The sequence below is a fragment of the Sus scrofa genome, chromosome 5 (genome assembly GCF_000003025.6).
Source record: "Sus scrofa isolate TJ Tabasco breed Duroc chromosome 5, Sscrofa11.1, whole genome shotgun sequence".
NCBI classification, from domain to species: domain Eukaryota; kingdom Metazoa; phylum Chordata; class Mammalia; order Artiodactyla; family Suidae; genus Sus; species Sus scrofa.
In genome coordinates, this window is record NC_010447.5 from 88181006 (window position 1) to 88196342 (window position 15337).

The 15337-nt window shown below is 45.3% G+C and overlaps 1 protein-coding gene across 4 annotated transcripts in view; it reads left to right on the top strand.

The window, feature by feature from the left end:
• Positions 1-15337, top strand: part of FGD6 (FYVE, RhoGEF and PH domain containing 6) — a 142776-nt gene that overhangs the window by 93974 nt on the left and 33465 nt on the right. For all 4 annotated transcript variants that reach the window (XM_013998063.2, XM_005664248.3, XM_021092744.1 and 1 more), the window contains one exon: positions 914-1001. In XM_013998063.2, coding sequence (XP_013853517.2) covers positions 914-1001 — 88 coding nt within the window. The remainder of the gene's footprint in view (positions 1-913; positions 1002-15337) is intronic.

The window sequence follows — 15337 nt, forward strand, 5'->3', positions numbered from 1 at the left end:
ATACACGATGTGATTTGGGGGCTGTCTCTTAGAGCCATTCATCTGAGAAAGAAGCTTACCTTCTCGGGCTTACACGAGAAGGTTTGCTTAGCAAGGCTGCTTTTCAGGTTGTCTTTAATTTCTGCCCTTCTCCCCATGACCACTAGTTGTTATTATGAGTAGGTTCAAGATAGGCTCTGATGATTATTTGAATCCAGTTTCTCATAGTTTTATTTCTGCCACCTGGTTGTGCAGACCATGCATTTCCTTCTTGGGCCTGTGTTCGTGAATCCACGGGCATAACTTCTAAGTGGGAGCTGCTGCCGGAGGTGGGCTCCATTGGCCTACAATGCAGACTGCGGCCAACCACCCTCCACCCTCTGCCAGAAGGATGTGAACAGCCTTTCCCAATGAGTCATGGATTTCCGAGACCTGCCTGCAAGAGAGTGGGGGTGGGCTGAGCGGTGAGCCGGCTCTGATTTGCCTCTTAGTGTAGGGGCTGTGCCTTAAAATCAAGGAAGCCTCTCCACGAACCCCGCTTCCAGAGTTGCTGGGTATTTAAAGTTTGTCTTCCAAGAGTTCACGTTGTGGCTCCTCCATAACAAACCCAACTAGTATCCATGAGGACGTGGGTTTGATCCCTGGGCTCGCTCAGTGGGCTAATGATCCGGTATTGCCATGAGCTGGAGCGTAGGTTGCAGATGGGGCTCGGATCCTGCTTTGCTGTGGCTGTGCTGTAGGCTGGCAGCTGAAGCTCCTCTTCAACCCCTAGCCTGGGAACTTCCATATGCTGAGGGTGTGGCCCTAAAAAAAAAAAAAAAAAAAAAAAAAACACCAAAAAAATAAATAAAGTTTGTCTTCCTGTGCACTTGAATCTGGGTCCCTTGCTTCCTAGGAAAACGCGTGGGTTTACATTGGCTGCTTTTCCTTTCAGATGAGCCCGCGCTGCGCTAATCTGGCCCTCAAGCACTACCTGCTCAAGCCGGTTCAGAGGATCCCCCAGTACAGACTGCTGCTGACAGGTGGGCCTCTCCCGCAGGTTACCAGCCACGCACCTCCTGTCCCTCTTGGGAACCCCTGCCTTGCCTAAGAGCGCCTCTCTTTTTCCCTCCACCCAGTAGCCGCTTTACCTGCCTTAGAGCGTTAGCGCTGGCCTGCGGCCTCGCACGAGCTGGGCCTGGACTGCACTTCCTCCAGCTCTTCGGTCGTCACGTGCGTGCTCTGCTCGGGGCCTCCAGGCACGTGCCTTCCGTTGGCTCACAACCTCTCTCGCCGTCCCAGCCCCCCAACCCTGTGTCACTGGCCCGGGTTCACGGCGTTCATCCCAGGGAGGCCCTTGCCCAGCCAGTCAGGAATGAGGTTGAGAGGGTCCCTCCCCCGTGTTTGTGTATCACCTCCCAGGGCCCTACTCACTTTGTTCGCAGGGTTGTTGTGAGGACTGAGCGATGAGCTGTGTGTTAGCTGCTCATCGGGGTGGGTAGGATCCATGAGCTTATCTCCATCCTCGTGTCTGATCACTGTCCGCATCTTCTTCTACGAGACTGGGAGTGTCAACATTAAGGGCTGCGTGTCCAGGTTACCATCATAATAGTAAAAAAAGGAAAAAGAAAAAGCTGCGACGTGAGCGAAGCCACACACTGCGCTCAGAACTTCCTATTCATTGGCTCTTGTTTAAGCCTCACCATAGCCGTGCTTATATCACCATGTTGTTTACGTAGGTGAAATAACAGGCTAATAGTGACTAAGTGGTTTGGCATCACAAAAAAGCTTGTATAGTATGAGTACCAAACACAGTATGCAACACATGCTACTAGGTCCTCTGTGGTATTTGCTGGAATGTACTGGATGTGCAGTGACTTTATATATATAAAATGTGTTTTAAGAATTGTGTCCAGGAGTTCCTGCTGTGGCAGTGGGTTAATGATGCAGCTTGTCTCTCTGGAGGCCCTGGTTCAAGCCCAGCACAATGGGTTAAGGATCTAGAGTTGCTGCAGTTGTGGCACAGGTTGCAGCTCCAGCTCAGATTCCATCCATACGAAAAAGAAAAAAAAAAAACAGAATTGTGTCCAAATGCACAGGAATATTCAGATGCCACTGCAGCTCTCAATTCAATCAATTGTAATTTTGTGTAAATAGATTTTGAGGTTCTTGGTTCCTGTTAGTGTTCTTTAGAAATGGCCTGCGTGCTTTTATCCTTAATCACTTTCTCTTAAGCCAAGAGCAACTCGGAACGAGGGAGCTCAATTCTGGAAAGCCAGGATTTCCTGATTTCCCTTTAGGCGGAGCCTTCATGCCCCCCCGCCCCCCAGCTAGGTTAGTGAACCTCTGATGAGAAGCCCCTGCCTTTCAGACTCAAGACTGGCTACCCTAGGCGTTTCTCCTTCACGTGAATTTCTGACTGTGCATCAGGCACTAGATTTCTCTCTGTGACATAAGGCCAGCCAGATAATTTGAGGATATCCTGTCCATCTGTACTTTTTTTCCTCTGTCTTTGGCAGAGATTAAGAATACACAGGACAAAAGGAAGTACCCATGTGTGTGCTGTGTTTCTGCTAGATAAATTCAGTGTTGCATCGTAAATGAGCTATTGAATGGCTTAGGCTATTTCTACAGCTGTCAAATGAAATAACTGTTTTTTTGCAGCAAAAGCCAACGGTGGTTCCAAATGGGAGAAGGACGGAGCAAAGTTCTGAAATTTTCATGGAAAAATATTTTTTTCCCCACACTATGACGGACCTAAGTAAAAGAGCCACATGTGTTTCATGTGGATTTCATGCTGTTACTCTCACTGATTAATGGTGAAAGAGCAACAGCGAGTTTTTACATATTCTCTTTAAGAGGGCATATTTCACTTATTTTGTGAGTAACCTAATGTGCCCTTGGGGTTGTTTCTGTCTCTAATTTAAAGCCCTTTCCCCCACCCCGTCTTCTCTTCTCTTAACTTGGAGAATCTCCATTATTTAAATGATGTACAATGCTTTCTATGTAGTGGACCCTCAGTCATTGTGAATTCGTGGAAGGATGGAGGTGACAAATGGCTTGTTCAAGGTCGCAAAGTCAGAGCTAAGGGTAAAGAGAGAACATCGTTTTCGAAGAGAAATAACGGACTTTCTCCTCTTCGTGCTGTGCCTTTTCTTCCATTGACTCAAATTCTGCCCTTCCTCCAGCCCTGCCCGGAAGTCTTCCATCCCCCGAAGCCACCTCTGGCTGCTCCCCTTCTCCCTGAGCCTTCGCATCAGTGCAGTGTGACTGAGTAAATCCTTCCTGGATGCCTCGTGAATTTGCTCATATCTGTGTGACTTGTATATTGATTCTTTCATTTGATTATAAACTCCATGAGGTCAAGGAGTGAGTCTTGTCATTCGCAATTAATAATGTTATGCATCCCAGTATATCTGGGTCAGTTTGGGATGCCTTGGAAGCTGTTCTGGAATTAATGTTGATTGGTTTTAAGCTACACTTAAAACCTCCCACTGGAGTTCCTATTGTGGCTCAGTGGCAACAAACCAGAGTAGTATCCATGAGGACATGGGTTCGATTCCTGGCTTCGCTTAGTGGGTTAAGGATCTGGTGTGGCCATGAGCTGTGGCATAGGCCAGCAGCTACAGCTCTGATTCAGCCCCTAGCCTGGGAATTTCCACATGCTGCAGGTGTAATCCTAAAAAAGAAAAAAGAAAAAATTCTCCCTAACCAAAATATTTTTAGCCTAAAGGACAACGTTGAGAGAGAGAATTTGGGGTATCTTCTCTTCTGCAGAGAGGTAAGATGTTTTTGCCCTGGGCAATGCATATGGTACAGCTAAAGCGCCTATGATTGTATGTAGTCCTAAGGACATATGGGGGTGAATACCAACAGTTTGTTTTACCCATAGTTTTATTTAAAATTCTAATTTTCCAATACTTCCTTTTGTTTTTTGTTTTTTTGTTTTTTGTTTTTGTCTTTAAGGGCCGCTCCAGCGGCATATGGAGGTTCCCAGGTTAGAGGCTGAATCAGAGCTGTAGCCGCCGGCCTACCCCACAGCCACAGCAACGCTGGATCCAAGCCGCCTCTGCAACCTACACCACAGCTCATGGCAACGCCAGATCCTTAACCTGCTGAGTGAGGCCAGGGATCAGACCCACATCCTCATGGATGCTAGTCGGGTTTGTTAACCACTGAGCCACGGCGGGAGCTCCTTCCTTTTTGTAGTGGTCTGATTGCTCTCTATTTTGCAAAATATTTTTACTTTGGTTATCAAAGTGCCTTTGTCTGGGCACTTACCTTTTTCGAAGTTGGGTTTAAAGTCTTTCACGTCTGCATCTTTTCCAACATGTGAGTTAACGGGATCCTCATCATTGGATGCACAAACTCAGTGATTTCACCCTCCAAACTACCTTGTGAGGGAAGTACTTTTTTTCCCCTTTAGAATTTGGAATAATTCCAGGGGCCCAGAATATACAGGAGCAGGGAGCAGGAGTGAGACTGTTTGATTTATTAGTGAGTTTCAGGCAGAGAAAGGGAAGATTCCCTCGGACTCAGTTTAGGAGATGTGCGCCCACCGTGGTTTCCTGGGAAAGGAAGGCTGAGCAATGCAGGGGTGACTACAGATGAGGTCAGATCGTTTCTCTGGGATGCTTTTAGGGAAAGGTGTGTGGCCATCCCCAGGTCCAGCAGTCCTGCTCCTGCTCTTCCAACACCCATCCTGTTGTCTTGCAATGTTCTCTTCAGGACATAATTTGGGTTTTTATTGGATGTTTTACTTAGGCTATCTCTTCCTTCATTGTCATAAAAAATTTCCAACTGAAAAAAAAATTTCCAACTGAACTTTTGGTAATTTTTTTAAGCTCAACTCAAAATAAGATCAAATAGAATTCCCGCTGTGGCGCAAGAGGATTGGCGAAGTCTGAAGAACTGGGATGCAGGTTCAATCCCTGGCCCTGCACAGTGGGTTACGGATCTGGGGTTGCTGCAGCTCGTAGGACGAAGCTGCCGATTGGATCTGATCCCTGGCCTGGGAACTTCATATGCCTCGAGGCAGCCAAAAGAGAAAAAAATAATAATAAGATCAAAGAAAATGTATATGTTGTGTAATGAAATGCTTATGATTGGAAGTTTTTTTAAAAGTAGTAAAATTAAGTGATTTACTTAATTTTAAAAAACACACAGGAGTTCTTGTTGTGGCTCAGCAGTCATGCACCTGACTACTATCCAGAGGATGCGGGTTCAATCCCTGGCCTCTCTCAGTGGGTTAAAGATCCAGTGTTGCCATGAGCTGCAGTGTAAGTCATAGGGGTGGCTCAGATCCGCCTTGCTGTGGCTGTGGTGTAGGCTGACAGCCGAAGCTCCAATTCGACCCCTAGCCTGGAAGCCTTCATATGTCGCCAGTGTGACCCTAAAAAAGAAAACCAAAAACCAAAAAGCAGATGCTGCTGTAGGAGCAGCATTAATTTTTTAGCGCTGCTTATTTCCTTCCTCCTCATCTCTTCAGGGCAGAGACCATCTTTTTTTATCCAAACTCGGTGCCTGCATAGATTCTGTGTAACAGGAACTCAGTAAAGTGAAAGCCTCAGGGAAATAAATACACTCTTTTATATGAGGCTGAGACCCCCTGCGCCGTGGTGCCAGTGAACTTTTGATGGATGAATGGATCGATGAATTGCTTTTAAGAGTAGAAGGCTCTTCCAGTTACGCAGAAGCAGAACGGTGGAAAGGACTGAAATACTTGCCTTTTCTCATCCTTCCTCCATTGTAGGATCTGCTGACAGGTTTTCCTCTGCCTCTGCTTCCTGCTCTTTCCATTTCCCTCGTTAGGCTCCCTGCCAGGCCTTTCTAAACGCCAAGTTGCGGCAATAGCTGCCTACTGGTCCCGCTGCCCTTACCACTCCCCTTCCAAGGAAGGAAAAACAACTCCTCCCGCGTTTCCCCTTTGCTCTCCCACTGCCACACTCAGCACTTCTGACCCCGCGCCTACAGGATTTTTCCTGCACCAGTCGATTCTCTTCAGCACCAGCTAGCTGTTCTGTAATTTAATTCAATTCTGACATCGTCTGCTGCTGGAGACCATGGGCTCAGCCCCGCTGGACTGACCCTCCCAAACTTCAGGGGCCATTGCTGTCACAGTCCTGGGCTCTAACCTATATTTCTGTCCCACCAGCTGTAAATCTGGGTTCCCATGACTTTCTTTTGGGGTTTGAAAATTTGCTAGATTGGCTCACAGGACTCAGGGAAATAGCTATTTACATTTACTGGTTTATCGTAAAAGGATATGGAGTTTCCTGGCAGCTCAGCGAGTTAAAGATTCTGCATTGTCCCTGCTGTGGCATGGGTTCAGTCCCTGGCTCAGGAACTTTTGCATGCTGTGGGCACAGCCAAAAAAAAAAAAAAAAAAAAAAACAAACTTTAAATAAAAGGATGTGGTGGAGTTCCTGTCCTGGCTCAGTGGAAACGAATCTGACTCTATCCATGAGGGTGCAGGTTTGATCCCTGGACTTGCTCAGTGAGTTGCTATGAGCTGTGGTCACAGACATGGCTCAGATCTGGCATTACTGTGGCTGTGGCGTAGGCTGGCAACTACAGCTCCCAATTCCCCCTCCCCCAGCCTGGGAACCTCCATATGCCGCAGGTGCATCCCCCAAAAGGCACACGCATACACAAAAAGGATGTGGTGAGCATACAGGTGAACATCCAGAAAGAGATGCAAGGGCAAGCTGTGTGGGCTGGAACTCCCTCTCTGGGCACGCCAGCACCCTGGAAGCTCACCAAACCAGGTAGTCTGGGAGTTTTATGGAGGCTTCGTCACAGGGGCACGATCCATCATTAGCTGCACTTTAACCCCTCTTCCCTCCCTTTGAGAAGGGCTGAAAGTGTTCTGTTTTTAAGCACGGCTTGGTCCTTCTGATGACCAGTCCCCATCTAGGAGCTCACCAGGAGTCTTCCCATCATGACCAAAGACACTGCTGTCACCTGGGAAATTCCAAGGGAGCTTTGTGTCAGAACTAAGGTCAAAGACCAGGAGTTCCCACTGTGGCTCAACGGAAACGAATCTGACTGGTATCCGGGAGGACACAGGTTCGATCCCAGGCCTCACTCAGTGGGTTAAGGATCTGGCGTTGCCATGAGCTGTGGTGTAGGTTGCAGACTCAGCTTGGATCCCACGTTGCTGTGGCTGTGGTGTAGGCCGGCGGCTACAGCTCCGATTGGACCCCTAGCCTGGGAACCTATATATACCACAAGTGCAGCCCTAAAAAGACCAAAAAAAAAAAAAAAAAAAAAAGAACCAGGGTCAAAGACCAGATACTAGGATAAAAGACGGTCCTAGTTCTCTTGTCATTTAGAAAATTATAAAGATTTTGGGAGCTTTGTGCCAAGAACCAGGAGCTGGGGCCCTCCAGTCGGCCTTAGGTATTGGCAGATTCGAACCCACGGATACAGAGGGCAGGTGGGACTACGCCCCTTTATCTGAGGGCATTGACCATCCACAGATTTGGTGTCCGAGGGGAGCGCTGGCACTCGTGCCCCACAGATACCGAGGGATATCTGTATGTATATATCCTTTGCATCATTTTACAGACGTGCTTTTATTCTGAAATTAGGAAAACTGGCACCTTGCTTATTCTACCGCAGTGACGGAGAGCTGCCATCACACATTTGCCCAGACCCACAGAGGGTACCCCACCGAGAATGAACCCGATGGAAACTGTGGCTGTGGGGTCATTATGATGGGTCCACGTAGGTTCTTCTCTTGTAGCCCGTGTTCCCCTCAGATGGGGGGTGTTGGTGATGGGGAGGCTCCGTGGCTTTGGGGGCTGGAGATGGGTGGGCACGCTCCATACCTTTCCCCTCCGTTTTCCTGTGAATGTCAAACTGCTAAAAAATTAAATCCTACTTTGGAAAAATACAAAATCATACTTCTCCACAGGTTAAACCTGTTCTTTATAACCATAGCCCCGAGCAAACCTTTTTTTCCTCTGCTCTAAGTACGTTCCGTCTCTTTCTCTTTCCTGAAACTGGTCCTTCAAGGCCAGATTCTCTCCTCCGTTCATCAGTCACTTGCTTACTCATTCGGCCCATACGGATATGGGCTGGCCCTGAGCTGGGCACCAGCAAACACTGGCTGACAACACGGTGTGGCCCCTGCCCTTCTGGAGCTTACGGCCCTGCTCTGTGGGGCCATGCGCAACCACTCAGGGTCCCTCCTGGCTCTTTCTCTTCTCAATTCCTGAAATTTATGTTGTTCTGGTCACTTGTTTGAGGGAGACTATTCTGAGGGTTTATTTTATAAGGATCCACTTACATTCTTTGAAGGGATCTTTTGTGCCTATAAAAAATACTCTAAAAAATATTCTAAGTATTACTGGAAAACAACCACAACACCAAAGTCCCTCTTCATCTTCTACCATCCAGAAATGACCATCACATATCCTTTTGGGGTTGTTTTTTATTTGGGGGGGGGTGTTTGCTTTTGGGGGTTTTTTGGTTTGTAATTATGTTACATGCAGTATAAATTTTTCAACGAAAAGCCTTTTATTTGTGGAAATTGACTACCTTGGTGTTGCAACAAGTTGAGTCAGCTGGGGATCATGGTGGAGAAAACTATAATGAAAAATATAATTTAAAAATTCCTCTGAAATATCTTTTCACTTCTGTCTTTAAAGGGGGAATAACAGTCCTTTGAACTTGGATTAAATTTGGATCAGGTAGTCTCTTTGATCTTGTTCAAAATATTTATGTTATATTATAAGTGACTTTAACAACATATTATATTACTTCTCCTATAATCTTTGCCTTTCGTCTAGGCTGATATTAACTCCCTCTAGGTTTTAGAAATCCAGGATTTCCCCTGTTGGTAGAAAATGGGATATTGAAAACATCTGTTATAGCTTCTGAAACTAGACATTTGAGTTATGAGCAAGGCTAATAAAGCAGATTTGACAAAAGATCAGGATTGAATGAATGCAGGACTTTCAAAAATCTCTTACTGAAAATTGAAACTTCTGCTTCTGAAAATTGAAACTTCTCCTTGGCAAGTGTTTGTTTTAAAACCATGAGCTAATTGTCTACATCAAACATCATTCGAACACTTCCTCTAGAGCAGAACCTGATGAAAGGTGGGGCTGTCTGGACACCAGTCCAAGAATGTAGTTTCTGAGGAACCCAAAGTCCTTGATAGAAGGCAGGTCCATCCATGTGAAATGGGAGGGTGATAACATTCAGAATTCCCATTGTAATGAGCTCAGCTCTTGTTGTGTTGCAGTTCATTTTTAACTGTAGCTGTGAATGAGGTATTTTGTGAGATGATATGTAATAAATTATGTCCGTGAAGTAGTTAATACTATGCAAAGACTTTGGGATATAAGAGGTAAGCACATTTTCTCTGCCTATTTGAGTAAACGATAGCTTTTAAATTTAATCTCACTTTCTCTATAGAACAGGGGTTCTTGGGTTCTTAACCTTTTTCAAGTTAAGCCTGGATCTCCCTGGGAGCGTGGTGAAGCCTATGGATCTCTTTTCAAAATAATTTTTTTAAGCTACAGGGTAAAATTGATAAGAGTAAAAGGAAACCAATTGACTGAAGTGAAGTTATTTTAAAGTAGTTTTAAAATGTGACAGACCAATACATGTGTTTCTTTAAATAATACATTCAATAAGAAGGCCCCACGGTGGATCTAATAATTACCACAATCTGCAAGTGGTATCAGAGTAAACAATACTTTCAGATTTCTGCAGCAACAGTAATGTGATATAAAAAAAAAAAAAAAAACAAACATGACTTCTATAGTGATAGAGTCCTAATGCCATTGACAATACTGTGGTTTGTTGCCTGTTTTCATAATAGAAGGAACTTCTCTATGTCACTTAGAAGTTTTAGAACGTTGTTTGGCTCTGCCCAAGTTTGCAAATCTTCAGAACCTACCAGTAGACATTACAACAAAGCCGTTCATTTTCCAGTTCTCGGTATAGGTTTGACACAAGCAACCAAGTCCCTCTATTGCTGGGACTCGCCAGAGGTCTAGCAAGCTGACTCTGTTGCTCAAGAGTTTCCCTCAGCGCCTGTCAGAATCATGGGCTCGCACCAGGAACTGTTCCAGTTGGAGAAAACGCTGAAATTCAGACTCAAATTCCCTTTGGTGTCTATATTTGCTTTATTTTTCACTTGGCTATTTTTGGGGGAGTAGTAAAATATACTTCTCTCCCTAAACCTAAATTTGCTCTCTGTCGCTAGTCAGGGCTGCGGGGTCTAAATATGGATAAGAGATTCTTTAAGTGGGGCTTGACTGTGTCAAGGCCGTTTCTATACATGTGAGATTCTCACTTGATAAACTGGCAGCCTTAACGACTGCCACATGTATCCACAAAGAAAAGCAGGCTCAACCAGGTCAAAATATTGGATAGCTTAGGTTTGGTGGGAGACTTTCCTGTGGTTGGACTCCGCATTCTGGATATCGCTGGCCAGTCTGTCCAGCTAAAAAGGGCCCCAAAGGGAGCGTCTATCCCCTGTAAGGTCTGCTCCAAAATTTGGCCATAGGATGAATGTGGAGGCAGGTTTGGTTTGTGAGTCCTTTGGGGGTGCTACCTCAGGCCCAGATTTAGCAAAGGCTAAGACAGGCTAGGGCTGCCTCCTGTGGCTGTGGCCTTACAAGGGCTCCCGGGCAGAGTTTCAAGCCCAGGCTGCCTTCTGCTCAGGATGTTGTACAGTCTGGGGCTGCATCAGTCCAGGAGAAGCGGGACTTTGGGTTCCCAGGAAGGCATCGCCTGTTTTCCAAGTCATGAATCCTTGATCCCGAGGGCCTGGAAAAGTCACCTTTTCTAACTTGGGCCACATATTCAGGGACAGGAATTGAACTGAGATTTGAAAAGTGGGAGAATGAGCGCAGGAACTAGAGCGCTTTTTAGCCAGAACCTCAGAGAATCGTCTCAGCCGCCCTGTGAAATGTGGAGCAGGGAGCGCTAACTCTGAGTAAGTGTCTCTTAGTCCATCAGAAATTCAGGGAACGTTTGTTGACTATGCACCAGATTTTGTCCTGGGTGTTGGGGATATAAGGACAATTAATTCAGGTTCCTGGTTCTCGTGAAGCCCACAATTTAGCATTTGTGCATAAAAGGATACTTGACGCTATAGAACCATCAGCTTAGCGTCTAACTGCAAACGCTCCATATTCTCATTAAAGTTAACTTAAAATCTTGTGATTTTATTGATACATATCAAAATGATTTTGTATATAGTAATAAGTAGAATAAAAGAATTAATGAAGATTCTGAAAGGGAGGCATTAATTAGTACATATTCTAAAACAGCAGTTAAAGAGACATAGTACCATTGTAAGAACAGACCTACTGGTTCAAAATAATAATTATTCTGCCACTGGAACAGGGAGGTAACTTGAAATAGGCTGTTGTTGATAAGAATCTAATGTGGAACAAGTAGGAAGTGAGAGACAATGGAATAAGAAAGGGGATCCCATCTCAGTAGACTAAGGATCTAGTGTTCTCTGCACTGGCTCAGGTCGCTGCCGAGGCACAGGGTCTATCCCTTTCTACATGCCCGAAAGAGAGAGAGAGAGGAAGAATGAGGAAGGAAGAAAGGGAGAGGAGTTCCTGTCGTGGTGCAGTGGAAACAAATCTGACTAGCATCCATGAAGATGCAGGTTCGATCCCTGGCCTTGCTCAGTGGGTTAAGGACCTGGCATTGCTGTGAGCACAAGTCAGGACAATTTTAGGTGTGCTTTATTTATTTATTTATTTATTTATTTATTTATTTTCTTTTTATGGCTGCACCCACAGCATATGAAGTCCCTGGGCCAGGGGTTGAATCCAAGCTAAATCCTTTAGCCCACTGCCCCAGGCTGGGTATCAAACCCTCACCTCCACAGCAACCTGAGCTGCTGCTATTGGATTCTTAACCCAGTGTGCCATAGGGGGACTCCCAGGTTTGCTTCTTGTAAATTTTGAAATTTTTGGCAAACAAGCTTTTATTGACTAGACTTACTATTCTCTAGATCTCATAAATCTTTTTTTTTTTTTCCCCTGATCCAATTACATATTTAGGGAGGAAAGAAGGAATCTGGATAATACAAAGCAAGACATGTCCTCAAATTCGAAACACTTGACTTTGGAATGCTACCTGTTCTATATGCTTATTTACTCTGCTCTGCCATCAGCCATTTCTCAGCACACAGTCCAGGAATCTGACTGGGCGTTGCTGAGTAAAAACTCCCCTTTCCCCACAGATGACTCATTTTTAGGAAATAGTTACTGTACCTCTTGAATAGTTTTCTGCTTGAAGTTTTTGTTAATTAAGCAATCAAAGGAGATGGTAAGGCTTACTAGGAGCCCATAAATTGAAAACTTAGACGTCTGATAAGATAGAGTATTTATCGGGTCCTCATTCTTTCACTCTGGGCCTCGTCTATGAGAACAAAGTTAACTTTCATAGCCCTTGAGGTTGCACTTGCCATGTTTCAGTTTTATGCTGCTAATGTTGGATACTGGTGATGATGGGGTTAATCAACGTTTATTAATCAATGATGCCCCCTGGTGGCCAGAAAATATATTTTGTGTTGCGCATGCTTGTGGCACCCTTTTTTCTTTCAATATGAATAGCACTTGAGCATTTTTGTTATTGAAGTGTTTGTCTGTTGTTTCTTATGGGCATTCCCGTGTCTGTTGTTTCTTATGGGCCAGGGATTGCATCCAAGCCATAGCTGCAACCTAGGCTGCAGCTGCGGCAACGCCAGATCTTTTAACCCATTATGCCTGGCTGGGGTTGAACCTGCACCTGCACAGCAACCTGAGCCTCTGCAGTCCGATTCTTAACCCATTGCCCCACAGTGGGAACCTATATTATTGAAGTTTTGAAAAATGTCTAGTTTGATTTGGCAGAAACAGGAAAGTTACAGAACACTGCACGTCCACCATGGCAAATTGAAATGACTCCTCTGCTCTCCTCATTTTTGAAGGGCACTTCCCGCAGGGTGCTGGGTCCCGAGTGGTATGTAGTCTGCGGTGCCTTATGACCAACACAGGTGTGTCTGTCTGGTTTCCTTTCCTGGGTTTCACCTGGGTTATGGCAGTCCCTGAGGCAGCTGGTGATTTCATCGCTCCTCCCGTCTGACTCAGAGGGTGATCAGTCCCAGTCTCATTCTGCAGTTAAGGCACTGAGTGGTTCTTCACTGAGGTGGGGGGTCATGGTCTTGTCTTCCTAGAAAAGGTACAAGTGCTCAAAAGGAGGATGGACTATGACACGATGCCCTGAAAATATGGATGGATGGATACATTGGAAAGTTGCATTTCTCAAATTCAGTTTGATAATGCTGAATTTTGAAAGTTGAATCTTAAGATTTTTTTTTATTATTATTATTGGCAAGGAAAGTAAACCTAACTCTGTTATCTCCTTGAGTAATGATATGATTTTGCAACATCTTCGTGGTGGGTTTTCTGCTCAGCCAATTTGTGTGTTTGCACTTTGTGCCTGAGTGTCCAGGTTGGCGGGCACCCGCTGAGCCTGAGTCCATGGAAAGAAAATGCAGCTCAAGCTTATCGGGCTCGGCACAGTGATTCTGAGGTCAGCACTTCCTAGTATAGCCCTCTTCCAGTGGCCTCTTTTGGTTTAGAGAAATGTCTCCGTGTGCATGGCTGTGCTTCTGTATTAAAGAACAAGAACTGAGGACAAAATGGAAACTTGCCATGAATCTGGTACTTACGTAAACGTACTTTCGTTCCCACACTCTTCAGCTCACTTAAGGAACATCACTTTCGCTTAATCAAGGTAGCCAAGGCCTTGAGGACATCTAAGAAGAGTAAGTTTTCCTCCCTAACGTGAGAGGACCTAAGAGTGAGGTCCTCCCTAAGCCTCGTGCTCATGAAAATTTAGATATTTGGACTCACGAAACATAGCTTACATGTGGAATGCATTCTGAGTGGGGTTGGAGTGAGATTAAGTCCATTCTTCATCCTCAGATGAGACTCAGTGTAGTGTATGATCCATGTATTTTGTTAACTTGTGTGGTTTTCTTGTTTATTTGGTTGGACGAATGCTCTCCAGCTTGTGTGTTCAGATTACTCTCAGATCTAAATGGCTCGTGATGGTCTCTGGCAAGCTAGAACCTACACTGTGTGTGCCCAGAAGCTTGAGGCCATGGTGCAGGATATCTCATCGGGGCTTATTGCCAGGGCTGGGTATTTCTGATTGGCATGTGTAGACTCACACAGGTTCTTGGGTCACCGTCTCAAAGATGCTTAGTTTCCGCAGTTGGGTGTGTGTGTTCACGTCATGTATTAAGTTTGAAAAGCTGGCGCTAAGTTGCCCTTTCTGCCTTTGAGCCTGATGTCATACATCCACGGAATGAAATTACATCTTTTCCGTGCTATTGCTAGATGGAGACTGGATCTGATAAAAATGCATTCCGTCTTTCTCTTTTTTTTGGCCACACCCACAGCATGTGAAAGTTCCCAGGCCAGGGATCAGATCCGAGCCACAGCAGTGACCACGCCGGATTCTGAATACTAGGCTACCAGGGAACTCTGCCTTTAGTGTTTTATGTTTTTTTTGTTTTTTTTTTTTTTGTCTTTTTTGTTGTTGTTGTTGTTGCTATTTCTTGGGCCGCTCCGGCGGCATATGGAGGTTCCCAGGCTACGGGTTGAATCGGAGCTGTAGCCACCGGCCTATACCACAGCCACAGCAACGCGGGATCCGAGCCGCGTCTGCGACCTACACCACAGCTCACGGCAACGCCGGATCGTTAACCCACTGAGCAAGGGCAGGGACCGAACCCTCAACCTCATGGTTCCTAGTCGGATTCGTTAACCACTGCGCCACGACGGGAACTCCGTGCCTTTAGTGTTTTAACATGCCTTTCCTCTCTCCATTTCCCAGCTCCCACCGGCATTAGGATTCATCTCTGTCTTTATTGCCTTTTACCGACACTTAAGACACAATCCTGTCTTTTTTTTTTTTTTTAAAGCATTTATTTTTTTATTCCAAGCATTTATTGTCTCTTGTATGCAAAGGCCATGCCTTAGTGCTATGAGAGGTAGAAAGATGAATCAGATGTGGCTCCGACCCACAAGGAGCCCTGAGTCTAAAGAAAAAGAAAATGATACCACACAGTGAGTCACTGCTGTGTAATATCTTATTCAAAGGGAAAAAATATTTCTTTCAAGTGGAAAGTTTGGTAGGAGGGAAGGAATTTGAGATGAGCCTTGAAGGATTATGAGTTGCATTTTTATATGCAGAGACAGAGAAAGGATTCAGAAGAAGGGAACTCGAGAGACACAAAGTACGAAGCCGGGGAACACATGGGAAGTGTTTAAGGGATTGTTGTAGAGTCAAACTTTGGTAGAACAAAGGGCCTGTGTCAGGCAGTAACAAGGGAGAAAATTGG